At 47.3% G+C, this 25,720-nt stretch overlaps 1 protein-coding gene across 1 annotated transcript; it reads left to right on the top strand.

Annotated features, from left to right (window-relative positions):
* Positions 1-5,384: 5,384 nt before the first annotated feature.
* Positions 5,385-25,227, top strand: FAM83H (family with sequence similarity 83 member H). The gene is made up of 5 exons (XM_070941928.1): positions 5,385-5,417; positions 15,443-15,912; positions 21,024-21,188; positions 22,151-22,275; positions 22,596-25,227. Exons 2-5 carry the CDS (start codon positions 15,457-15,459, stop codon positions 25,207-25,209), a joined length of 3,360 nt encoding a protein of 1,119 aa, XP_070798029.1. The 5' UTR covers positions 5,385-5,417; positions 15,443-15,456; the 3' UTR covers positions 25,210-25,227.
* Positions 25,228-25,720: the final 493 nt, after the last annotated feature.

Below are 25,720 nucleotides of genomic sequence, written 5' to 3'. Positions count from 1 at the left end.
ATTCTCACAGCTGGTTACCACCATCAAAGTTTTTTACTTTTTTCAACAATAAGAGTCCAATGCTGTAATGATCCAATTTCGCCAGGAGATATTTCTCCAGAGTCCACAATTCCAATCAACAGTCTGTAAAAGTATCCATTTTGTTTATAATCCACATCGCCAATCTTCACTAACTTTTAATCCTCTTCTTCGTTTTTATTTCACTAAGTCAATTTATAGTCTAATTCAAAATTTCAAAGTCCGTTTTTTCCCCTTTTCTTTGATATGAAACTTCTATTAAAAGGCTTTTTAGATTCTCCTTTATTTTTCTTCAAATTAAAGGCAGATCTTTTCAATTTCTTTCTGGGCTCTTAATTCTTCTAATTTTTTAAAGTTCTCCAAGTATTTTAATCCCCCCCAAAAAAACAATTTTCTGGTCGGGTTTTGTTACTATGTAGCTTCCGCTTTAATCTTCTTCTTCCATCCTTTCCCCCACGCTTGTTAGCCGCTGTTATTCCGCTAGGACATTTATAACTAATTTAAAAGTCCTCTCCCCCCCCTTTTCTGCCTATGAGCTAGTTGTCACTCTCCCAGCATCAATGTTCCGCTCAATTCGCCGTTCCTGCACAATGCTTAGTCCAGTTGCCCCAGCTTACTGGCGGTCGTGATGGCCATCGCCCGCCGCTGCCGAGTCAGGGAGAGCTTCCTCTGACCTCCCAAGGAACTTGCCTGTTCCTCTTGGTCTTCCAAGGTGCCTCTCCTTCTTCCCTGTCCCTACAGAACAGGTCTGGTCTGAAGATCCCTCGGCAGCGGTTCGTCAGCCCGGGATTTCGCAAGTCTCATCAGAGCCCGCTAATCCCTGACTGTCTCGTCGCGACGCTTCCGGTCAAATCCATGTTCGGAGAAACTCTGAGGTGTTTGGGCTGGTGAAATTCCACACCCAGGGCAAACGGGCCCGGAGGAGCTATTTTATTTTATTTATTTATTTGTCAAGCATATATAAGTAACAGGTAAAAGTATAAACATAATTTGAATACATGAAAAGAGTAAGAGTAAAAAGGAACATTAGTACAGGGACGGTAGGCATGCTGGTGCACTTATGCATGCCCCTTACAGACCTCTTAGGAATGGGGTGAGGTCTACAGTAGACAGTCTAAGGTTAAAGTTTTGGGGGTTTGGGGAAGAAACCACAGAGTCAGGTAGTACATTCCAGGCACTGACCACTCTGTTACTGAAGTCATATTTTCTACAATCGAGTTTGGAGCGGTTTACCTTGATTTGGTATCTATTATTTGCTCGTGTATTGTTGTGGTTGAAGCTGAAGTTGTTGTGGCAGATAATTTTTATGTACTATGCTTAGGTCAGACTGAAGTCGGCGTAGTTCTAAGTTGTCTAAGCCCAAAATTTCAAGTCTGGTGGCATAAGGTATTTTATTGCGGGTAGAGGAATGGAGGACCCTTCTCGTGAAATATCTCTGGACTTTCTCAGTTGTATTAATGTCCGATATGCAGTGCGGGTTCCAGACAGATGAGCTGTATTCGAGAATTGGTCTAGCAAATATTTTGTATGCTCTAGTTAGTAGTACAATATTACCAGAGAAGAAGCTACGCAAGATTAGGTTAACAACTCTTAATGCCTTTTTGGCAATGTTGTTACAGTGGGCTCTGGCACTTAGATTTTTAGAAATGAATACTTTAAGGTCCTTGACAGAGTGAGGGTCATCTACAAGGACATGTTCATCTAATTTGTATTTTATGTTTTGATTTTTTTTGCCAATGTGCAAGACAGAGCATTTGTTGGTTGAGATTTAAAGTTGCCACTTGTTAGACCAATCTGACACATAGTCAAGGTCTTTTTGAAGGGTACTTGCATTGTCGGTGGTTTTGAATAGTTTAACATCATCAGCGAAGAGAACGCAAAGGTCATTTATGTAAAGTATGAAGAGAGTTGGACCTAAAACATTGCCTTGGGGAACACCACTGTTAACAGGTACAGGATTTGATAGAGCGCTTCCTATTTTGAACACTTGTTGTCTGTTTGACAGGAAGGCAGCTATCCATTTATGTAGGAGTTTAGAAATGCCATAGGGTTTTAGTTTTAGAAGTAATTTAAAGTTTTGGTTTTAGAAGTAAGGATGCCAGGGTGCCAGCTCAAACCGGATTCCAGGCTCTCTGTCTTTCTTCAAATGTCAATTCCCCCCTCCCAATTTCCCATCATAAAAGTTTACAGCAACCTGACCATTTGTTCCCCTCCCTTCCCCCACTGATGACAGAAAGCCAAGGAGGTGCAAGCCAAAGCTGGTGGTTCTGACAGGACGTGTATTCTGGATGTCTCAAAAGGATTTGTTTTGATCCCAATTGCAGTCGAAAGTTGAGGACTCCTCAGAGAGTACAATAATATCAGCTAATAGAGGTTACCAGTTGCTAGGATAGGATGGAGAACAGCCTACTTTCATGTTGAGCCAAGACTGCAAATCTGCATCCTTTGTAGCTGGCCGAGGTGAATTAATCTGAATTCCTCAATGCAGAACTGATATTTAAGTCGCTTTAACTTAAACTTTATGGACCACCTAATGACACGCACATCTCTGTGGGAAAAGTTTTCTCTTAATCCTTCAGCTATCTCCTTCCTCTTTTATCCGGGTCTTGAAGTAACAGCTCTTTTTCAGTTCCATCTGCCAATAGTCTGGTTGGCCCATTTCAGTCAGGCATCGTGTAGGATGCTCCAGAGAGTGTGCAGCAGAGATTGTATTCAGCAGGTTCTGACCAGTTCTGGAGAACTGGTAGCAGAAATTTTGAGTAGTTCAGAGAACCAGTAAATACCACCTCTGACTGGCTCCACCCCCATCTATTCTCTGCCTCCAGAGTCCCAGCTGATCAGGAGGAAATAGGAATTTTGCAGTATCCTTTCCCTGCCAAGCCCGCTAAGCCACGCCCAAGCCACGCCACATCCACCAAGCCATGCCCACAGAACCGGTAGTAAAATTTTTTGAATCCCACCACTGGTGTGCAGGGCTCCTGTGGCTGGTTAAAGGCCAAGCCAAGTCACCTGTTGCCAGCAGGGATGCCCTTAGATCTGCCAGCTATTAGGACCAAAGAGTTCCACATCAGCCGCTTGTTATTCCATGGGACGTTCGTGGTTCAGTCTGTCCCACTGCGAAAGGGAGCCTGTCTTGCTTTAATTGCTTTAAACAATTGCTCCCAATTCAGAAGCCACAACTATTCTCCAACGTGTTCTGTCCGTCATCTGGGTGCTGTGGTGTGGGTGTTTCTTTCCAACAGTTTTAAACTGAACCTGGATAAGATGACAATTGTTGTCATCTGCCCTGATGATCTGTTTCCCACTTTAGTTTTAATGGCTGCTAGCTCTGGGTCTCCATAGTCACAGAGTCCAAATTGACGACCTGGCCTTTGAAGCCATTCATCCAAAAATTGGTTGGGACATGCCGCTTTCATCTAATGAATGGTTGTAGAACGCAACAGGCAGCTTTGTTTTGCCCTTGGATCCTTGTAGCAGCCCAAAGCCCCACTTTGCTGCTTGATTTGAATCCCCAGTGATGCCATTCTTCCTTTCTGGACCTTGTTGTGCCCCACCCTCTTTTTATGCCCATTAATGATTGGGAATTCGGGAAAGATGCTCAGTTAAATAGATGCAGTTGGTACATCGTTCTTGAGGGGGGAAGACAGTTTGGAGAGCAACCACCAGGGCACCTGGGTGCATCAGATTAAACAAAAGTCGATTGCCTTGTTTGCGGCCCGGTGTCATGTGAACCAAGACAACCTTTGGAATTTGGGGAGGGGGCCTACTGCCTTCTTAATGGATGACCTTTTCAGGAATCTTGGAGAAGTGGAGGAGGAGTCATGTGTAGTGTCGGTGTAAATCAGATTTTGCTATCTTTCTGTTCTGTTTTCACTTATATTCTGAGCCTAGTTTCACTTGCTTTCTACTGAACGTTTACTCCGCTTTGGATGCTGCTGCTTACTCCAGAGGGAAGGGTGTGATGGGTGTCTTACAAGGTCCCCATCATACTGAAAAGTGAGCTGGGTCAGTGCCGGGTAGCCTGCCTTGCTTGATGAGCAATCTGGCAAGGTAACAACTTAAGTACAGATTAGCAGCATGATAGTGATAGAGAACTGGAGTGAAAATTGGCAGTGGAGAGTGTGCCCTGGTGCTCAGTGCTGCAAAGACCTGGGGTGGAGATGGTGGTAACCCTTCAAAAGCCAGGTCAATGACTTTGATGAACAGCTGGAGGTGATAGTGGGTTTCTGGCCCAAATACAACCGGTTCTGATTGCCACACTGTAAGAAAGAGGCTGAAGAACTGGAAAAAAAGGTGGAGAAGAGAGGGGCCCAGAGGCTAAATCTATAATGAAAGAAGAAAGATGGCAGTTCCATCCCTGGAGGTTTTCAAGCAAGGGTTGGTAGCCACCTGACTGGAATAGTCAGAGGACTCCTGCCATAGGCAGGGGTTTGGACTAGAAGACCTCTAAGGTCCCTTCCAATTTCATGATTCCATGGTTGGATTCACAAATCCGCCTGGCTTGCCAATGAAGCGATCCACCTTGAAGCGGGATAACTAGACCAGCGTCGGGTCTTTTCCGTCGGGTCAGAAAGTTCCGGGACGACGGGGCGCCCACAGCCCGCCTTTGTCCTAGACGGCTTGCGAGGGGCCGCCCGCCCTTATCAAGCCGAGCCAGTTCAGGTGCGACAGGAAGGCGAAGGGAGGAGCCGCGGCCGGGCCCCCGCCCAGACTTCCAGCTCGCCCTTGCGGCTGCCCCGCCTCTCCCCCGGGCAGACCCGCCGAGGCCGCCCTGCTCCCAGTCCGCAAGCGCAGCTGCCTCTACGGAAGTGCCACCCGCGACAGGCACCGGGCCGCCCGAGGGCAGGGCTCGGCCGGAGTCGCGACCGCGGAGCCCGCAGAACAGCGGGGGAGGAGTGAGGAGTGGGGCTCACCACGCTCCACTCGGCCGCCGGTCGGACCCCCGTCCGCCTGCCTTCGGTCTCTGTCCGGGGGCGCCGAGGGACGGGGCGGTCGTCTTGCGGAGCGCCCACCCAGCTCGGCGCCGGGGTAGAAGCCCTTCCCGCTGCCCGTGGAGTTTCGCGGCCGCCGGGCTCCGCGACGCTCCCGTGGGCCGGGCGAGGCGGGGGAGGCGGAGGCGCGCCAGGAATGTGCAAAGCGAGCGGGAGCGACTTCTGGCTTTCTCTCCGCCGTCGCCGCCGGCCGACTTCCCTCCGCTTTCCCTTCGCGGCTGCCTTGGGTGGAGCTTCGCACTCGCTCCGAGGTGAATCAGGCGCCGGGAGCGCCGGGGGTGGGGACGAGCCTGCCGAGCGCCGGCCAGCCCCACAGCCTCTGAGTGCATCGGCGGCAGCAGCAGCAGCGGCCAGCCCGCCACCTGTTCAGCAGGAGTAGCCGCCGGCCGGCCCCGAGACCCCGGGAAGGTAAGGCGTGCGCTCGCAGGGCTGGATCAGACGGCCGAAGCGGTCGAGGGGCAGGCGAGGAGGATCGTTCCTCCCCTCGCGCAACGCCGAGTCTCGCGTCCAGCTGGCCGGTCCCCTTCCTCCTGCGGCAGGGAACCTCCGCGCGGGCGACCCCCAAGGGGGAGAGGGCGAGGCTGGAACTTCGGGAAGAGCGACGCCTTGCGGAGTTCGGAAGTGAGCGAGGGCGGGGAGGGGCCGGCGTAGAGGCCGGCGGCGTGGTCCAACTGGTCCCGGGAAAGGGCGGCGGGCGCATCTCGCCCGCGGCCAGAAGCCCCTGAACTCCGCCGGGCCCTGGGCGGGCGCCCCAGGACTCGGAGTGCTGGCCCGCCCGGTAGGTCAGGGAGGAGGGCGCTGACCCAGAGTGGCCTGAGCTGCCCAGGTTTAAGACCGGCGGCCCGGGGGAGCTGCTGCTTCTCCTCTCCCCCCCTCCCCCCGCATCCTCGGCGCCATGCGTGCCCACACCTTCCCCAGCGCTCGCTGTGCCAGCAGTACCCAGGACGTGCTGAGGCAGGCAAGTCGCTGATGGCAGTCCTGCAGAGCCGCGTGAACCGAAGCGGGCCTGCCAAGGGAGCGCTTGGTGCCTCTCCAGCCCCAGCCCCACTTGTAGAAGTGACTAGAGGGGCCTCACTGGAAATGCAGTGGGGCTGCCTCCAGAATCCCTGCTGCTGAAGGAAGTCAACCTGGTGCTTGGATCCCATCTGGGGAAACTTTCCACCAGAGCAAGCTCTGTGATTCGGAGTTAACTCTCCCACTGGGTTTACTGTGATTTATGGACTGATACCATCTCACAAAATGGAGCCTGGTTTGGGTGTGCGCTATGGGAGAGTCATCTAGGGAAAGGTGGGTTTCTCAGGAGAAGAAGGGAGACATTTCAACCCTGGGGCTGAACTTTAGCAACTCCCCTTTGTCTCTGCCCTACTTCCAAGGCCCTGGGAGACTGGGAGCACCCTTGTTGCAGGCCAGGCAGGAGAGGAGAGGCCATCTGATGCAAGCCAGGCTGAACGCCTGTTCTTATGCAGCCCACCTAAGGCTGGAGCCGAGGGCCTTAGGAGTTTTGGGGAGCCCTCCTGGGTTCACATATTCCTGCCGACTCCGCAGATCTCTGCAGTTCTCAGGCAGCCCTCCGTGGTGCCCAGCAGAGGCCTTCCTCGCATCCACTCCCGGGAGCCCTCTTGGAGGAGGAAACTTTGGTGCTGGAGCACAGCCAGGGTCCTCCAGTGGAGGAGGAGGAGGCTTCTCCTTGGCTGCTTCTGTAGGCCTCCTTGCTGGAGCTGGGTGTGGCCGAAGCAGCCAAGCCGGTTCAGCAGGGTGAGGCAGGTAGGCTGGGAACAGGAGGGCTGCCGATGCAGAAGCAGGCAGCGACAGGCTCTGCTGGGCAGGCTGGAGCAGGAAGGGAGGGAGGGCTGCATTCGAGGGCTGAGTCCTGGTAAGGGCAGTGTGGCAACATCCCCCTGGTCACCTCTCTGCAGAGCTGCAACGGGAGGCTGGGGAGGCTGCCAAGTGGGTAGCACCCGGGACGAGAGTGGCCGCCTGAGGGTGCACGGCCAGGCCGGCTGCCTTGAGCTTGGCATTCTCTGGAAAGGAAGTCGAAGGCTTCACTCCCAGCTGCTTGTTTCCTGGAGCAGGCCAGAAGCAGGCCAGTAACCCTAACCCTAACTTTCTTTCCAAGCTGAGTTTGAGGAAGGTCAAAACCACCAGGATTATCCAGCGTCCCCCTCTTATATAGCAGATAGTAGAAGCTTGGGTTTTTAAAACTAGGACATTAACTGTTGTTAATAGAATAGCTTACTGAGTACATGTTTTAATTTTTAGTTCTGCATTTTTCCCAAGTTAATTATCTACTCACTTCCCCGGAAGGGAATGTTGTAAATGATCCTTGGCTGTTCCCACTGAGCAACCTGAAGTGTCTCTGGAAGGCTTGGCCAGTCCTGGGGGCTTTGGGGCATTGCAGATCATGAGACACCCCTCCCCATCCAGGAACAATGGAGAGGGCAGGCTGCCTGGGGCAGGACAGGGAAGCCAAGACCGATGAAATTGGCAAGGAGCTCTGCCTTGCAGGGGTTCGGCCTGGACCTTGAGTCGGGCTGTGGTCACATTCAAGAGCACTTCAGGCTTGGAGGCTCACAGGGTCATTTTGAATTGTTGTTGGGGAGACCCTGGAGACCACTTTGAGCTCCTGGAGTGCAGCCAAGGTAGAAATGTAGTGAAGGAGAGGAGGGTTAGGGCTTGCTTCTGACTTCCTGGGAAACCTTAGCTAATACCTCCAAAAGTAAATAAGTGATGGGGTAAGTCTGATGGTTGATAAAAGTGAATGGGAGACTAACTATAATTACCAAATCCAGTTAGTGAAATGGGTAGCCATGGCCTTGCTCTGCCAGGAGCTCCTGCTCAATCCTGGATGCTCCCTTTGTGGAGGCCCACTCAAGGCTTCCGGAACTTTGTAACTTTCTGCTCTGCTGGAACATCCAGCGAAGCCAAATATGGAAGAGGCAGGATGGCCCAAGAGGGGTTGGTGTTTTCGTGCCACACATGGTCACCAACTTGGGTGACTCCAAGTGGAGGAGAGAACTTCAGGGAGTATAAGGTGCTTCACACTGCTCTTTGTGGCCTTCAACATGGCCTTCCGTGGCTCCTTCTACCATTGCTTGGAAGAGGTGTCCACTCAATAGCAATGGAATCCCTTTTATTTCAACTAGCAGTGTTTGAAACTGTCTTCTAATTTTCAGAGAGAGGAAGCACCAGGCCATCTCCTTTGGAACATTATCAAGTTCTTTCATTCTTTTTGTTCGTGGGTGGGGGGAGGATTCTTCCTTAATAATGTTGTTTGCTTTTATTTTTGTTCAGGTAATCAGGTTTTTCTTTTTTTTTCTTTTACATATAGATTTTATATGTAATAAAATGATGTTTGAATGTGGAGATTCTGTATCTGTGAGCAGTATTAGAACATAATAGTTAAATATAGAAGAGTTTATTATTAGATACTTGCTAAATGCTACAGGTCATAAAATCAATTGGTATTGGGAAATTGTTGAGAAGTGTGCCAAAATAAAATTTATGGATGGAGTTAGTTTCAATGTGAGAATCTAAAAATGTAGCCTTAGCATATTTAGAATGATTACGGGCAGGTATTTCTTATTATTTACAAGCGATTCATTTAATGGAACAGGATAAATCTCTACTAATGAAGGATTGGGTGGGACAGGTTTGTCTCACAGACACTTTGACAAAAGCTAAAGGTGTGGCCATTTGGTGCCCAATTGATGTATAACTTATCACTGATGTAAATGGGTATTATTTAATTTTATGGGTTAAAATAGCAGAGATTGCAATGGCTACGGTTATGGACCAATGTAAATTCTCCTACTTTGAATCAGTACATTTATGATAAAGTGATAATAGGAAGAGATTTCTATGAAATTTTGGTCTGGAGTTTAATAGAAACACATACCAAGCACAAACACCCTGCAGCAACCCTGAACAGTAGGGAAAACAAACATAATCTACACAACATCTTCTGACAAAATGGATATCCATACAACTTCCAATCAAAAAGTGCCTGAGCACTCAACCTACTACTGCACAACCAACAAAGGCGGCAAAAATGATAACGCTACAATACATCAGAGACCTTTCAGAAACCACCAATTACAATCCTATGGACTCAGCAAACAAACCAGCTAAAGCCCTCCAGAACATCCCAAGTAAACCAAAAGACCCAGCAGCCCCCAAAGAAAAAAAAACAGGAGTCATCTACAACATACAGTGTTAAGACCGCAGCAACCACTACATAGGACAAGCAGGCAGAAGACCAGCAGAACTCATCCATGAACATCAACTAGCAGTCATGATGAAAAGACATGATGAAAACACTTTCATTTCACAACATATGGACAGACTTAGCCATAATTTCAACTGGGAAATTGTGAGACCATCCTAAACCAAGCCAAATCCAAAAACTCTATAGAGAATTCCTGGCAACCTGGCACTCTGACAAATCGGCCATCAACAGACACTTATACACAACAGAAGAACAAAGTTGGAAGGGACCTTGGAGGTCTTCTACTGTGTTTCCCCGAAAATAAGACCCTGTCTTATATTTCTTTTGAACCCTGAAATAAGCGCTTGGCCTTATTGCCATGCGCTCAAAAGCCCGATTGGACATATTATCAGGGGATGCCTTATTTTGGGGGAAACAGGGTAGTCCAACCCCTGCACAGGCAGGAGTCCCTATGCCATTCCACACAAGTGGCTGTCCAGTTTCTTTTGGAAAGCCTCCCCTGGTGGAGCACCCAGAACTTCTGAAAGCAAGCTGTTCCACTGGTTAATTGTTCTCACTGTTAGGAAACTTCGCCTTAGTTCTAGGTTGCTTCTCTCTTCAATTAATTTCCATCCATTGTTTTTTGTCTTGTGTTCTGGTGCTTTGGAAAATAGGTTGACCCCCCCCCCCCTTCTTTGTGGCAGCCCCTCAAATATGGGAAGACTGCTATCATTTCACCCTAGTCCTTCTTTTCATTGAACTAGACAAACCCAATTCCTGCAACCGTTCTTCATATGTTTTAATCTCCATTCCCCTAATCATTTTTGTTCCTCTTTTCTGCACTCTTTGTAGAGTCTCAACATCTTTTTTATAATATGGTGACCAAAACTGGATGCAGTATTCCAGGTGTGGTTTTAAAGTGAAACGAATACTTCACATGATCTTGATTCTATCCCTCTGTTAGTGCAACATCTATATACTTGCAAAAGAGGCAATCGACAAACCAAAAAGGGAACAAAAAACTCAAAACACCTCGACCAGCAGTCAAAGCCCAGATGAACATAAGATTAACACCAAGATTAAAATCAGAGGAACAATCAAGAGATAAACTACATTCCAATCAAGGAACTGTCAAACAAGCTAACAGTAAGCAGCCCAACCAAAGAACTTCCAGGACCACCCCTACAAACACAGACAGGACAAGCCACGAGAACATAGCCTGAAAGCAAACCCCATTCTTTACTAGCACTGATTATGTTATTTAGTTTGTGTAATGAAACATCTGCAAGCAAACAACCAAGCTTAGAGAACACCAAGGACCTCTCAATGGGGGCACCCTGAAGAGAGATTTTCCTTTGATCTACATGACGGTCAGGTTTCAGATGAGATGGGTAGTTGGGCCTTAAGCTGTTGAAGGCTTTTGAGCTGAAAACTGACAACACAGATTGGGTCTGGAATGCAACTAGCAAACATTTCAGGTCTTTCCACGCAGGAATAATTGACCTGCCAGTTAGTAATCAGCTAGCCAAGATTATTGATGATGCTCAATTATTCAGGGTGATAAAAATAAAAAAAGACTGTGAAGAGCTCCAGAAGTAGCTCTTAAGGAGAATATGTGTAGCTCAGAGTTGAAATGAAGGGTCCTTGATACTCTCTGATCTATGGTTTTCTTGCAAAGTTTCATTGCCCAAACTATGTAACATCATCTGTTTATGTAAACATAAATTTATGTGTGTTGGGGCAGACCCCTAACCTCACCCAGATGCTAATTAGGTAGAGTGTCTGTAATGGACCACAAAGAAAACTATGGAGTCTTAAGCGGAGGACTTGTTGAAGATGGGACTCAGTGTGCAACAGTGGTGGGAAAGAGAAATTCCCTTTTGGAGATCAACAAGGAAAGGGGCTGAAAATGCTGACAACGTAATGCGTTATGGTGTCTTTGTAGCTTGGAAGAAAGGTAATTTAAGAGAAATAAGTCTGAAGACTGAAGACTGGTTTGGATGAAGTAGGCAGGGAGAAGGTTTTGGACAGAAATTCAAATGAAGGGTCTTCTCCACAACACACAGAATTAACCTGGAGACCTCATGTCCACTGCTCACCTCAGAGGGGGGTTTGGCAGCATTAACATAGAATATCTATTGATCCTCCTCACCTTCACAGTAATAGAAAAACATCTCTGAGACAGGAAACTCTGCAAGGCTGTAGTAGTCCCTTCCCAAGACAGAGGGAAAATCAAGTCTTTTCCTGGTGTTGAAAAGCTGATTGGGTCAGCCTGGTTTCTACAAGTCTAAAACTTTTTTGGGGGTGGGTGGGAGAGGGGTTGCTATAATGTACCAGAAAAAAAGAAGAGAAGCACTTTCCCATGCTTTTGGGACTCCTCAAAAAAGGTATTGCATTGTATATAAAAGTAGCTATACCTCTACTAAAATGCAAAAAAAGCCGAAAAACAACTTCACTCAACAATGAAAATCTTGAATGCATTTGAGTTAATGGGAAAAAAATGACATTGCCATAGATGTAAACCACAGACCTCCCAACCAAACCAAGAAAATACTTTTTGATAGTCAGTTAACTAAGGTATTCAGGAAGCACACTGGAGCACTTCAACTATCCTGACATCAACTGAGAGACAAACTCTGTACTTAGTGGGAGAGCAAACAGGCTCCTGACCAGCAGACACCTTTGTGTTCCAAAAGGAGGAGAAGAGAACTAGAGGGTCACTATACTGAGCTTAATTCTTACTAAGAGAGATAAAGTAATAGAAGGGTTGAAATTGGGGGAAGTCTGGGGGTGGGGAATGACTATGTCATATTGGAATTCAACATAATACAGATACAAGCAATAGAACGAAATCAAACTAATGCCTTAGTCTTTAAGAGAGCTGAATTGAATAAACTTGGAGCTTGGGAAGGATTCCCTGGCTATAATAAACCTTCTAAATAAATACTTGTACTCAGTCTTCTCAGAAGTAGATGTCACTAACAAACACAGGCAGGAGGATCATACCACTCCTGGCAGTGCAGGCCAGGGCTTAATACCCAGGCGGCTCAGTGGATTAGGAAGTTGGCTCAGGGATAGATCCGAGAGTGTGGTGGTGGTTAATGGGCTGCCATCTGATCAGAGACCCATCAGAGGCGGTGTACCACAAGGCTCAGCCCCTGGTCCTGATCTGTTCAACACATTTCCGAGTGATATTAACAGAAGGGTTATTAGGTAAGGTTTGTCTTTTTGTTGGTGACGCAAAGGTGTGTAATAGAATTGTTATCCCTGGGGGTATTCATAACATAAAAAAGAATTTGGCATTGCAGGAAAATTGGTCAAAAATGTAGAATGCAGCTCATAGTTTCTAAATATAAGATCATGCACTTGGGGGGAAAAAACTCCTCTGGTAGGGCTCAGTATTGGGGTGGTACAACAGAAGGAAAAGATGTAGGTGCGTTCCCAGCAGACAACTGCAAAATGGGCAAAATGTGTGGCCAGGCAGCTGTGAAGGCCAACCAAATTCTGGGATGCATCACTAGAGGGGGATCCCAGCAGAAAGATGGAGGTCCTAATCCCACTATGTAGAGCTTTAGTCAGACTTTATTTGCAATACTGTGTCCAGTTCTGGAAATCCCACTTTAAAAAAGATACTGATAAGACTGAATGGGTCCAGAGATGCAAAAATGGTCCGAGGTCTGAGGGACAAAACATACCAAGAGAGATTGGAGGTACTGAATATGTGCAGCCTGGAGAACAGAAGGGAAAGGGAAGGGGATGTGATTGAAACTTAAATATATTGAGGATATGATAAGGGTCTAGAAGACATTATTTACAATATTAAACAAAAATCAAGAACCACAGGGACTTAACCCCAAACTGACGAGAGGGAAGTTCTGAAGTAATGGTGGAAAGTATGACTTCCCAGAAAGAGTAGTGGACACCTGGAATCAACTTCCAGAAGAGGCTAGTGGGTCAAAAACTCCAAGGGGGCAGACCGATGGTCCACTAGGTCTTCTGACAATGCTCTTTGCAAGTCTCCCTGGTCTGTTCATGTAGGTGCATGAGGAGGCACACCCGCTTTCTCTGCACCACAGAGACGTTCCCATGTGTCACTCCCCTGCGGCCTTTGGCACCTACCCCACACCACACCTGAAGCGCAACAGCTGTGATAATATGGGAGGCTACCCAGCCAAGCGCAGCAAGGCGTTCCCGTCTCCCAGGATCTGTAGGGCCAGATTGCTTGTGCTCAGAGGCTGTGGTTTCCCCAAAGTGGTCCATGCAACATGGGAGCTGGCACCAAGCAGCGGCTTGGTTTTTCTTTTTGCACAGACTCTTCCTAACAAGCACACAGCACACTTGGCCTAGTCACTGATTTAAGCCCTTTGTGCAGTGTTTACAGAGTGGATTGAATCCTATGCTAATTAAACAGGTATGATTTGCACAGAATGTTGAGAGCCACCGGCAGTCAAAGTCTAATCATGGTTAAAACTTAACAAAGCTGCTTGAATATGGCATCATCCACCTTGTGGTCTCAGCCTGTCTCCTCTTCCACCTCAATCCTGAGGGATTTCTGAATTCACCACCCAGGAACAGCATTGAGAGGATCTAGTTGAGAGGGGGGGAAGGCCCCGGAGATGTGGGGCACCCACAGTCTCGCTATTGTTCAGGAGAGAGTCCTGGGTTTCCATTCCCCTCAAAGAGTCTCACTTGCCAGGCTGTGCCTTGAGAAATGGAGGGGGAGGGTCGAGGGTCAGAAGGGCTCTTGGACAGTCCAGGCCTCCTGCACTCAGGCTCTGCCCTCCAACTTCCCCTTTTCCTGCTTCACAGCTGCTGTTTTATTTTATTTATTTTATTTATTTATTTATTTTATTTTATTTTGAATTTGTATACCGCCCTTCTCCCTGGGGACTCAGGGCGGTGAACAGCCAAGTAAAAACATCAAATACAAATATTAAAATACAGTTAAAAGATATATATAAATTTGGCCCCATTAATTAAAAACAATAAACAAAACAATTAAAATTTTATCTCGAGATGGTGGTGTAGCAATCTTTGCTTCTGGCCAAGGTTTCTCTACTGCCTCCCATTTTGTGGGCTTGCTGGAATTGAATCTCCTTTGTCTCTTAAAATACTAATTTAAGAGCTCTCCATGGTGCAAAAAACGCATAATGCCCTTTTTGGTCAGTGGCACTTTTCACCTGGCCCAGGGATCTGCCTATCCCCCTTCAGGCCGCCTCTGTCAGGTTCTTCTTCCTGGCAGCACTCGCCCACAAATATACTTCCTCTGTACAAAACACAGTGTGGTGTTTGAGTCACAAAGGAAGCAAGATTGCCTGGTTCAAAGTTGGAATACCCTTTGAGCTCCACCAGTGCAAGCGAGGTTCTGCAGGGTGGTTTCCCCTTCTGTTAGAGAGTGGTGAGAGTTTGTGTCATAGAGAGGAGCCCTGGGGCCTCGGGAGGAGGTTGCTTGGTTGGCTCCTCCAGGCGCCCACCAGCAACTGGAGAGAAAGGCAGGTGCTCACATGTGAAGGGCGGACCTGTGCAAAGCCTGAAAGAGCCCTGATATAGGATGTCCTGCTTGAGCACGGGGTAGACTAGAAGACCTCCAAGGTTCCTTCCAGCCCTATTCTGATTAAGATTAAGCTGCTTTGCCACAATTGGCAAAGTCCTCTTTGGGGTCTGTGACAATTTGCTGCGGCCCACTCGCTGTGGGACAACTCACCATGGCGAACTTGCCGCGGGACAACTTGCCCCAGGACAAGAATTACAAAAAGAAATGATGGAATAGAATCATTAAAGAAAGGATGCAAAAGGAGGGACAGAATAAAATATGAATGGCAGAAATTAAAATATTTTATTATTTATTTTAAATAATTAAATAGAATTGTTAAATTGTCCCATGGTGAGTTGTCCCATTCCGTCCTTTTTGACAGAACTTCTGCTGGAGCTGCTGCACTGCATCACTTCACTGGATGGGCTGTTGTGGGTGTTGATGGGGAATGTGCATGGGCCTGCCCAGAAGAACCAGAGAGCCCCCCCCCTCCCCTTGGGCCTTCTCTTGCCAGTGGGCATAGCCTTTTTGAGTGGGGATGCCCCTCCCTTGGGAGAGGGACTTCCAGTGATAAGAGTAGAGCTGCCCCGTGAAACGAAGGGCTAGTGCTTGGCCTACCCTTGGGATGGCTCTGGAGAGCAAGAGAGGCCATATATGTGTTCACTCAACCAACCAGCCTCTTCTTTCCCTCCACAGAGGCTTCTGCTGTCATGGCTCGCCGGTCGCAGAGCTCCTCCCAAGGGGACAACCCTCTGGATCCCAACTACCTGCCGCCCCACTACAAGGAGTACTACCGCCTGGCGCTGGACTTGCTGGCGGAGGAAGGCAAGGAGAGCTACCACCGGTTCCTGGCGGAGGAGGCAGCCCCGGACTTCCTCTGCCCCTCAGAGGTTGAGCACATCACTCAGCACCTGCAGAAGCCGCAGTGTGCCTCTCAGGAGGGAGGCGGCAGCACGGACTCCAGCCCGCTGGATGCAGACATGGACGGTTCCTCGGGCACTTACTGGCCAGTGAACTCTGACCTGGCCGTTCCAGAGCTGGATCTCGGCTGGCCAATGGTCTTTGGGTTCCGGGGAACGGAGGTGACTACTTTGGTGCAGCCCCCACCCCCGGATAACCCCAGCATCAAGGAGGAGGCACGCCGAATGATTCGGGCTGCACAGCAGGTGGGAGAGTGAGAGGCAGAGCTGTGAGATTGTGGTTATGGAAGGCAAAGGAGACAGTGGTGGTCAGAGGTTCTAGGAGAGAAGGCAAGACAGTTGGCTTTCCCCTCCAGATAATGACCTTTTTCTTTCAGTGGCCTTTGGGCTATGCTGCACCCCACCCCATCCAACATTAGATTCTTTCTGTCTATCAGATCCGGGTCTTCTCATGATCTCCAGACCCAGAAAAAAGGCTTATTTTGCAGTTAAGCTTGGCGACACAGATGCGAGAGCCTTTTCAAAATGAGGCTGGTCCGCACTGTCTCTGTGGTTGGGGGCAGAAAGGGGTGGTTCTCCAGTCTAACTCTGGTGGTTTGGCCAACTGGTGGTGATTGTATCCTGGATGTTTACCCTCCTGCTCCCCTAAACACGGGGGTATCAGGAGGTCGGGTTGCTGATCTCCATGGATGCTCTCAGTTCCCTAGACTGGTACCAGATTTTTGTGTCTGGGCAAGAATAGGTCAACAGTATCATGCAGCTTGTTTGTTTTGATTTTCAGTTCATTTGTACTTCTGGAGAAGCTTATTTGGCTTCTAATGATCTCCTTTCCTTTATCGTTTGAACTGTTAGAGAATCTTGTTTTGTTTTTAAAAGTATTCTACAATTTATTGTTGCATCATGCACAATTTATAGGAGCCATCATAGATTTGTCACCAACCATCTTCTACAGTAGTTTGTGGGAATGCTATGACATTTCCTTCCTTCCTTCCTTCCTTCCTTCCTTCCTTCCTTCCTTCCTTCCTTCCTTCCTTCCTTCCTTCCTTCCCTCCCTCCCTCCCTCCCTCCCTCCCTCCCTCCCTCCCTCCTTGTCTTACTGAGTCACCACAATTTTTGATCTAAGTAAGGCATCTGACAAAGACGCATATTATACTCTGCTTTCAAAATGAGTCATGTGAACTACATCCACTGGCATCATAACTTTCCTCCAAGGGCATCCAAGGTCCCCTTGGAGGAAAGTCTCCTGTGGAAGGCCTCATTCTACCAACTCCAGGCTGTGGGCAGAGTTTGCCTGCAATACCTTTCTCTAACCGTTCTGCCACCAGGGCTCTAGATCTACATGGTTTGTAAGAAAGAATATGCGGGTTCCCTATTGCCGCAAAGGTTGTGACCAAACCATGGTTGAAGCTGTAGGAAAGTTGATCCAGGTTATTTGATTCTTAATCACTCCATTGGGATGCAGCCTGACCCTAACCCCGGCCCCCAAGGATCCGTGTGGGAGGGATTTCCTGACTGTGAAACCAGGAGACTCATTTAGACTTTTTTTTTTAAAAAAAATTTGATTTATATGCCGCCCTTCTCCGAAGACTCAGGGCGGCTTACAATGTGCTCAGCAATAGACTTCCCTTTCAGTGGAGGTCTTCTAACAGCAGGACGAGGGTCATCTGTCCAAAATAGGTTTGCAGATCCTGTACTCAACCTGGGAGGGACTGGATGATCCTTCCAACTGTGATTTTATGAATCCTCTTCATCCCACTCATTTTTCTTTCTTGGAAAATAATTCCTCTGAATTTCCTAAAAATTAGTCTTTTTGCAACCTTTTGCCAGAAAATAAATTTCTATTTCTTTTAATACCTATTTATGGATCACTACTCAACTAGTTGTTAAAAAGGATTGAATTTGATTACTATATAATCAGATTTCTGCCATTTCTTCTGAAAACCACTCTGAGTCAGTGACTGTCACCAATCTCGTGTGGCTCAGAAATCTCTTTACTGATGATGTGTGTAATGTGCAAAATTTTACTGTAGCACGGGTAATAAACCATTGGTACTGAATGAACATTGGGAGAGGGGGCTGCTAAAGCAGGATCAAATACATATTTATTTAAAAAATAAAAGGTAAAGGTAAATATTCCTCCTGTCCAGTCACGTTGGACTCTAGAGTGTGAGGCTCATCACCATTTCCTAGCTGAGGGAACCAGCATTGTCCAAAGATGCCTCGGTGATCATGTGGCCAGCATGAGGCATGCATGGAACGCTGTTACCTTCCCACCAAAGAGGTATCTATTTACCTACTCGCATTTGCATGCTTTTGAACTGCTAGGTGGGCAGAGCTGGAGCCAGTAACGGGAGCTCACCCAGTTGTGCAGCGCTTGGGTCTCGAACCTGAGCTTTCCATCTGACAAGCTCTGCGTCTTTAACCACTGAACCACCAAGCACCTTTTAAAAAAAGATATAGAAATTTAAAAATATAGAAATAAAAAAATGCGTATCACAAAAACAATGATGACATACTATGGTGATTCCTGTATTATAAAGAACATAATTAAAATATAATAAATGAATAATTTAATAATAAAAGCATTTCTGCTAATTTTAGTAACCAATCTAAACATAAAAAAGGTAAAGGTTTCATGTCCAACTCCAGGGGGCCAGTGCTCATCTCCCTTCCTTAGTCAAGAGAGCCAGTGTTGTCCAAAGACGTTTCCGTGGTCATGTGGCTGGCATGGCTATACGCCAAAGGCACCCAGAATGCTGGTTACCTTCCCACCGAAATGGTACCTATTTATCTACTTACATTTTCATGCTTTCAAACTGCTAGATGGGCAGGTGGAAATCTAAAATCTAAACATAAATATAGCGCTCCATGGCTTAGGACCTGGTTATTTACGGGACCGCCTGCTACCACCAATAGCCTCCCACCGCCCAGTACGCTCCCATAGGGAGGGGCTCCTCCGGGTGCCGTCGGCCAAAATGTCGACTGGCGGCCCCCAGGGGGAGAGCCTTCTCTGTGGGGGCACCTACTATCTGGAACGAGCTCCCCCTGGAGATACGTAGGATCCCGGATCTGCATACCTTCCGTCGCGCGCTCAAGACGTTCTTATTTTATCAAGCTGGCCTGACCTAAGTTTTTTCCCCTTTTTAAATGGAAATTTTAAATTTGGTTTTAAATTATTGGGGTTTTAAATTTTCAGCCAAATTATTTAATTCGTTTTACTTTATTTTAAATTTTGTATTTATATGTTTTATTCTATGGCTGTTCACCGCCCTGAGTCCTTCGGGAATAGGGCGGAATACAAATTGAAATAATAATAATAATAATAATAATAATAATAATAATAATAATAATAATAATAATAATAATAATAATAATAATAATAATAATTAATAATAATAATAAACATCGGAAAAGGTAAATAAGGAAAAGCACTCCAAACTGCTGTCTGGTGTCATTGCAAATGTCCCTATGTTATGCATTCTAAATACTGAAACATGACACAAAAGTCATATTTCTTGTTTCAAGGAAATGTTTTATGTTCTATGAAGATTTTCAGGATAGTGGTAGGGTTCCTAAATGTTTAAATGATGCCTTATAATTTCAAGAATGTGGACGGGGGGGAAATAAAAATAAAGGAAATTTTCAGGTACAGATAAAACAGAAGAGAATGGAAACTGCAGCCAGTTTGAAAGTCCAGTGAATGGCGCTGCTGCCAGGCTCTTTTGGGAAGTGACCCCAGAAAAACTCTTAAGAAATAAGAAACGGTTCCCCACCCGTGTGCCCCCCCCTTCAATACAGACACACATAGACACACGGAGTGAGCATCTTTGGGGATTTTGTTGCTGACTACATGTAAAACATAAAAAAATAAAAATCCAATTCTGTACTCATCAATTGCAAAACCAAATCATTTAATAATTGTTTTGATTTCCTGTGCCCTTAACAGCTTCATCTCATTAGACTTCCCTAAGTAATATAGTTTTAAAAATGTCTACAAGATCAGAGTTATCAGTCTCCATAAACTGACTTCCAATTCTTAGCTAGTGCTTCAGAAACATTTTGAGAATAAAAATTAAACAGTGATTTATGAGGGTAGTCATCAACTTACAACCACAATTGAGCCCAAAATTTATGTTGCTAAGTGAAATAGGTTTAAAGTGAATCGCTACAGTTGTTAGGTTAGTAACTTAACAACTGAGCCTTGGTAGTACAGTGGTCTAAAGCACCCTGTTATTAAGACCAGCTGCCTGCAATTACTGCAGGTTCAAATCTCGCCAGACTCAAGGTTGACTCAGCCTTCCATCCTTTCTGAGGTAGGTAAATTGAGGACCCAGTTGTGGGGGCAATAAGCTGACTTTGTATAAATATACAAAAGGATGAAGGCTATTGCTTAGCACATTGTAAGCCGCCCTGAGTTTCCGGAGAAGGGCGGCATATAAATCAAATAAAAATAAATAAATAAAAATAAATAAATAAATAAATAAATAAAAAACTTGGTTGTTAAGTGAATCTGGCTTCCCCATTGACTTTGCTTGTCAAAAGGTTGCAAAAGGGGATCACATGACCCTGGGACACAGCAGCCGTCATAAATATGAGTCAGTTGCCAAGTGTCTGAATTTTGATTATGTGACCGTGGTGATGCTGCAACTGTTGTAAGTGCGAAAAATTGTCCTAAGTCACTTTTTTCTGTGCTGTTGTACCTTCAAACAGTCACTAAATGTAACTTCTTGTTGTAAGTTGAGGACTACCTGCAATATGATATTATGTATAAAAAAACTACACAGAGCACAATGTTTAGAACATTTACAAAATTCACATTTACAAAAATGTCAAATTCTTTGCTAAGAATTGGGCAAAGCTAAAAGTGTTCAATATTCACATTAGCTCCCTGTGACTTTTGCTAAGGTTTAATCTAACTTCTGTACCCAGAACCTGGACGATATACTGGTCAGTTGCTGTGATTGCTCTTGGGTCACTTTCCCCAGGACGGCATTGTCACCGTCATCTCCAGTAAAACTGCTGTGCTTGAATATCTTTGCAGTCCATAGGGCAGTGCGACACCACTCTGCACCTCTGAACCCTCCAATCGGACATTCTTGGGGATTCCTTGAAGGGAGAACTGGTCTCCTCGAGTGCTGTGGGTTGACAAGCCAGCCAGCGGAGACTCAGGGTATCCGGCCTGGGGAAAGGGAGCTCATACAGTACGGCTGCTGCTCTCCTCTTATCAAAAGCAGACTAACTCAGACAAGAGCAGTGGAAGTCTGGATGGCTGAGTGTCACACAACAGAAGGCCAAGCGTGGAGACAGCCGGTCTATCTGTCTGGGGTCGTAATCTGAGTTTTTTCCTACTCTCTCAGGTGGTTGCTATAGTCATGGATATTTTCACCGATGTGGACCTCTTGAGTGAGGTACTGGATGCGGCTGCACGCAGAGTTCCCGTGTATATCCTGCTCGATGAGATGCACGCCCAGCTCTTCCTGGACATGGCTGCCAAATGCAGAGTGAACCTCAACTTTGTGGAAGTGAGCACAAAAATGAGTCCAGAGGGATTTGGAGAGGGCAGGACAGATGCCAGCTGAGGGAGCAGCCCTCAGTTGGTGGACTCAAGTGAGAGAGCCCCACTGGAGGCAGATCTGCAAAGCCAAAGGAGAAGCTTCTTTGATGGGGACAAGGGAGCCTCATTAATTTTTGTCTGAAATGGCATAGGGTCTCCTGCTTGAGCAAAAGGTTGGATTGGAAGACCTCCAAGGTCCCTTCCAACGCTTCTGTTATTCTGTAAATATTTTCCTTTTGCCCAATGGCTGGCTGCAGTAGCCAGTAAGCATCAACTTTCAGTGGCTGATTTTGTACAACATAGGCGGGCCATAGGCCAACTAATGATATGTTAATCTAGCATACCATCAGCACTATCATAGCTCTATCTAATGTTTGGTTCACTATGTTGTGTGAACCCAGAACATTGGATCGAGTAAATCATGATTTGATAAAAGTAGGAAAGTGTGTTTTGAGAACAGAGGGCAACATCTTATCTCATTCCAATGGACATTGCAATACTGAGTGCACACTGGAAAAGATTCTTCTGGTTGGCAGTCTGTGTGCCAGTTTCAGAAATAGTTTCTCAAAGGGGGGAGAAGTTTACCAAATATAAGGAAGAGTTAAGAACTGTTTCACATAAAGTGAAACAACATGACAAACTTCTGCTAGCCATTGTTGCTTTCCAGCTGAGAGGACTGACATGATAGGCTCTCAGGAACAGTCAGGAGTCTTTTTTTCACCCTCCAAGCCCACCCCAACCCAACTGATCCTGTTCTGGTCGAAGGTGAAAGCCACTCGAGCCTCTTGAGCAGGACGGAAGCTGTCAGAATGAATGCTCGAAGGGCCAAAAGGGGAAATACGGGAACTGATGCTAGATTAGAAGCTTCATGTCAGATGGAGTGAGAAGGTCTTCAAGCATCTGCTGATCAGCCGCTTTCTTCCTTTGCAGTTCCTACGTGTGCGGACAGTTTCTGGCCCCACCTACTATTGCCGCACGGGGATGTCGTTCAAGGGTCACGTGAAGGAGAAGTTCTTGTTGGTGGACTGCATGGTGGTGCTGAGTGGCAGCTATAGGTGAGCAGGGAGGGGGCGGGCGGGCGGCCTGCACACCATCTCACCGTGGGCATCCTAATGAGAACTTAGGGGACAGAACCAATTTCTCAAAAGAGAAATTGCTGAGAAAGTAAGTCTTGACCATGGAACCTGGGTCCCACTAGGATATCAGATTAATAAAGTGGCCTGCTGTCCAGCTGGCAATCGACCCTAGAGGCCCCGTGGCCAGTTGAAATCAAGAGAGAGATCTCTGCATGGAGGCGTTCAGGGTGTGGCAGGGTTAAGTGTGATTGGCTGCAGTTCATGGCAAATATTCATTTTTCCTCCTCCTCCTTTTGCAGCTTCATGTGGTCATTTGAGAAGATCCACCGGAGCATCGCTCATATCTTCCAGGGTGAGCTTGTGGCCAGCTTTGATGAGGAATTCCGCATTCTTTTCGCCCAGTCAGACCCGCTGGTTCCTCCGTCCAACATTTTAGTGAGGACAGAGGCTCCGGTGGGGCCCTACAGCATGGCTCCCTTTGGCAACAATATGCCCTTCTTTCCAAAGAAGCCTCACCTGCTTCTCCCCCGAGAGGACAACCTTTTCTCACCTTTTATGGATCGGATTGACCCAGACAGGTATTTTCTGTCTTCTTTAAGAAGAGATGACATGCTGCGTCACACTTTAGAGGGTTCGGCCATGCGAATGTACTCCAAAAAAATGGAAATGGAGAACTGCCAGGCGGACCCTGTTCGGGGCTACCTCCGTTCCAAGCAGCTGGAAATGGACTCATTTAAAAGGCACAGCTTCGCCGAAGGCACCTTTGAGAACTTTCAGTCCACAAAGCAGTTTTCTAAGCAGTTGTACATGAACAATTTGGACGAATTTAAAATTCAGTCCAGTCATTTTCAAAAAGATCAGTTTTATCAATATCAGTTTGAACATCCCCATGGGGCTAACAGGCCCCAGGGGCTTTTTGAAAGAATCCGAGGAGGAAGACTAGGATTCAATGAACCAGAAGATTATGCAGATGGACTTAGGTGTCCAGAACTGGAATCCAATTTCCCCCAAGATGGGTATCCATTGCGGCTGGATTATGTGCCTTCTAATTCTTCTAAAGAAGTGCGACACGGCTCTGATCACCTGAATCCAGGAGGGAACGGTCTCCTCGGTCTTCCGTCTCTAAGAAGGCAAAACATGGGGCAGAAGTTTATGTGCCAGACATCTCCCACACAGAAGCAGAGCATGGAACAGAGGCTTTTTCTGCACGACCAAGGCCAAGACATAGAGCAAGACAAAAAGGTTCAGGAGAACAGGGCAGGGTTGCGCAACTGGAGAATTTCCTCCTACCTTAGCGGGTATCAGTCTGACCCGGGAGAGGAAGGCCTTCTGATGCCCGTGGAGTCGGAGTTGCATAACGAGGTACTTAGTCCTCCAGAACCCCTTACTAGGTATCCCAGCGACCTCCTCCCCACTTTCAAACCTCCACTTCCACTTCCAAATGTCAAAGACATTTCTGGAACCGAGAGATTGCCAGAAGAAACCTCGGTGGTGAAACAGGATCCCTTCAGGAGCAGGATAAATCCCTTGATCCAGAGAAGTTCGCGACTTAGATCTTCTCTTATTTTTAGTGCTGCCAAATTAGACCAGCCAAACTCATCCACTGAAAAAGTCCAAATGGTGCAAAAAGAGCAGACCTCCACCGAAATGACCAAGGACGCTGAAACCATTAAAGCCAGCACTGTCTCTAAAGTGGCCGAGCTGCTGGAAAAGTACAAGTCAGTGGGGAAAGACTCACAAAGTGCCACCCTCAGTCACACAAAAGCTATGTCTGCATTTCTCCAGGAAGAATCCCAGAATGCAGGAAAAAAGTGCACTAAGTCGGTGCAGTACAAGATTCTGGAGAGCCGGGTGCTGGACTCCAAAGACTCCTTCAGCCCTTATAAGCTGCACCCGGAATCGGAGGAGCAATTTGGAGGGTCTGCCTCAGCGACCGATATGCTTAGCAAAGACCCCATGGTCCACGGGAGCAATAAAACAGACAAGCTTGCTTCTCGTTTCTACCCAATAGACCAATCCAGTCTTCCAGAGAAGGAGAGCCTAATATTTGTGGGAGAAACTCAGAAACGTGCCATAGCAGACAGGAAGGAAAGCGTCTCTTTCAAAGGAGGAGATGGATCTGAAACTGAAGACCACAAGCCAGCACAAGCCCCGGTCAGCACCATCTCCTCCAAGAACCAGGGCTCTGACAGCTCTCTCAGTAAGCTCGACGAAGAAAGTTGCAAGCAGGAACAGAGTCCAAGAGAGTTTTTTAGGAAGGGATCTCTCAAGCTAAAGCAGTTGCTAAATCCCAAAGCTGAGAAAAAAACAGACGAAGAAACAGGCCTGGAGAGCTGGAAGCCAGATAAGTTGAGTGCAGGAGCCCTCAAGCGAATGTCCAGGAGCAATTCTCAGGAGATTATAGAAGAGGAGAAATCTCCCAAACTGGCTGCACCGGTGCCTGTCCTCAGGGTGAACCCAGGGCCTCAATCTCGACTGCCCTCCTCCACGGCCAACGTCCTCTACAGCAGCAACCTCCGAGATGACACGAAGGTCATTCTGGAGCAAATTTCGGCCAACAGCCAGAAGAACCGGGCAGAGTTGGCCAGGCAGCTTCCAGCAGCTAGCAATCCTGAGCTGTCCAGGTCCGCCACAAGTTTGGACCGTAAAGGGGACGAGAGGAACACAGGGATCAGCAGATCAGAAAGCTTTGGGAGCCATAAGCGGGGCCTGCAGAGGGAGCCTTCGGAGGACCGGGATTCTCTTCTGAAGAGGATGGAGAGCATGAGGAAGGAGAAGCGCGTCTACAGCCGCTTTGAAGTTTTCTGCAAGAAGGAGGAGCAAGGCGAGGAGGAATGCGAGACAGACGCCAAAGACAAGAAGATGGGAAAGTTCATGCCAAAACTCTTGGGGTCCTTCAAAAGCAAAAAATGACTTGAGGAGGCTGCTGGGACGGCCCTGCCTGAGACCAAGGTTCGTGGCAGGCCTTCCTTGGCATTTCCAAGCCCATTCTAGCAGCAGGACAGCTGGGCTGGGGCTGGGGGAGAGGGGAAGTGGGGGCACCAAGCAGGATTAAATGACCATCGGGGGAACTAAGAGGCCAGCATCCCACTAGCGGTTAACTTTCTTTGGAGGGGCTGGAGATTAGTCCCACATCTAGGAACTCCCTCCAGGTAGGGGAGAAAAACACACCGATATGAACGAAGAGGAGGCAGTTGGCAACACAGCTGCTTTTTGAGCAAGTTCATTTAAGACTCCCCATTCTTAGGGGCCCAGCTCAGGTCAACCATCCTGGGCCACTGCCTCTGATCTTTTGCCCCTGCAGCAGCCCTTCCTTCAGGGCCCACCATTTCACTGGACATTTTCTTTGTGGGGACAGTCCATTTGCCAGGGGGGGAGTGGGAGGGGGAAGAGGCAGTACTAAGGAATCCACAAGGGGAGGTGA

Source organism: Pituophis catenifer, unplaced genomic scaffold, assembly GCF_029215685.1.
Source record: "Pituophis catenifer annectens isolate HBS135680 unplaced genomic scaffold, rPitCat1.0.hap2 SCAF_3, whole genome shotgun sequence".
Classification (NCBI taxonomy): Eukaryota; Metazoa; Chordata; class Lepidosauria; order Squamata; family Colubridae; genus Pituophis; species Pituophis catenifer.
The sequence above is the reverse complement of the archived record's forward strand: the minus strand, read 5'-3'. Positions and strand labels throughout refer to the sequence as shown.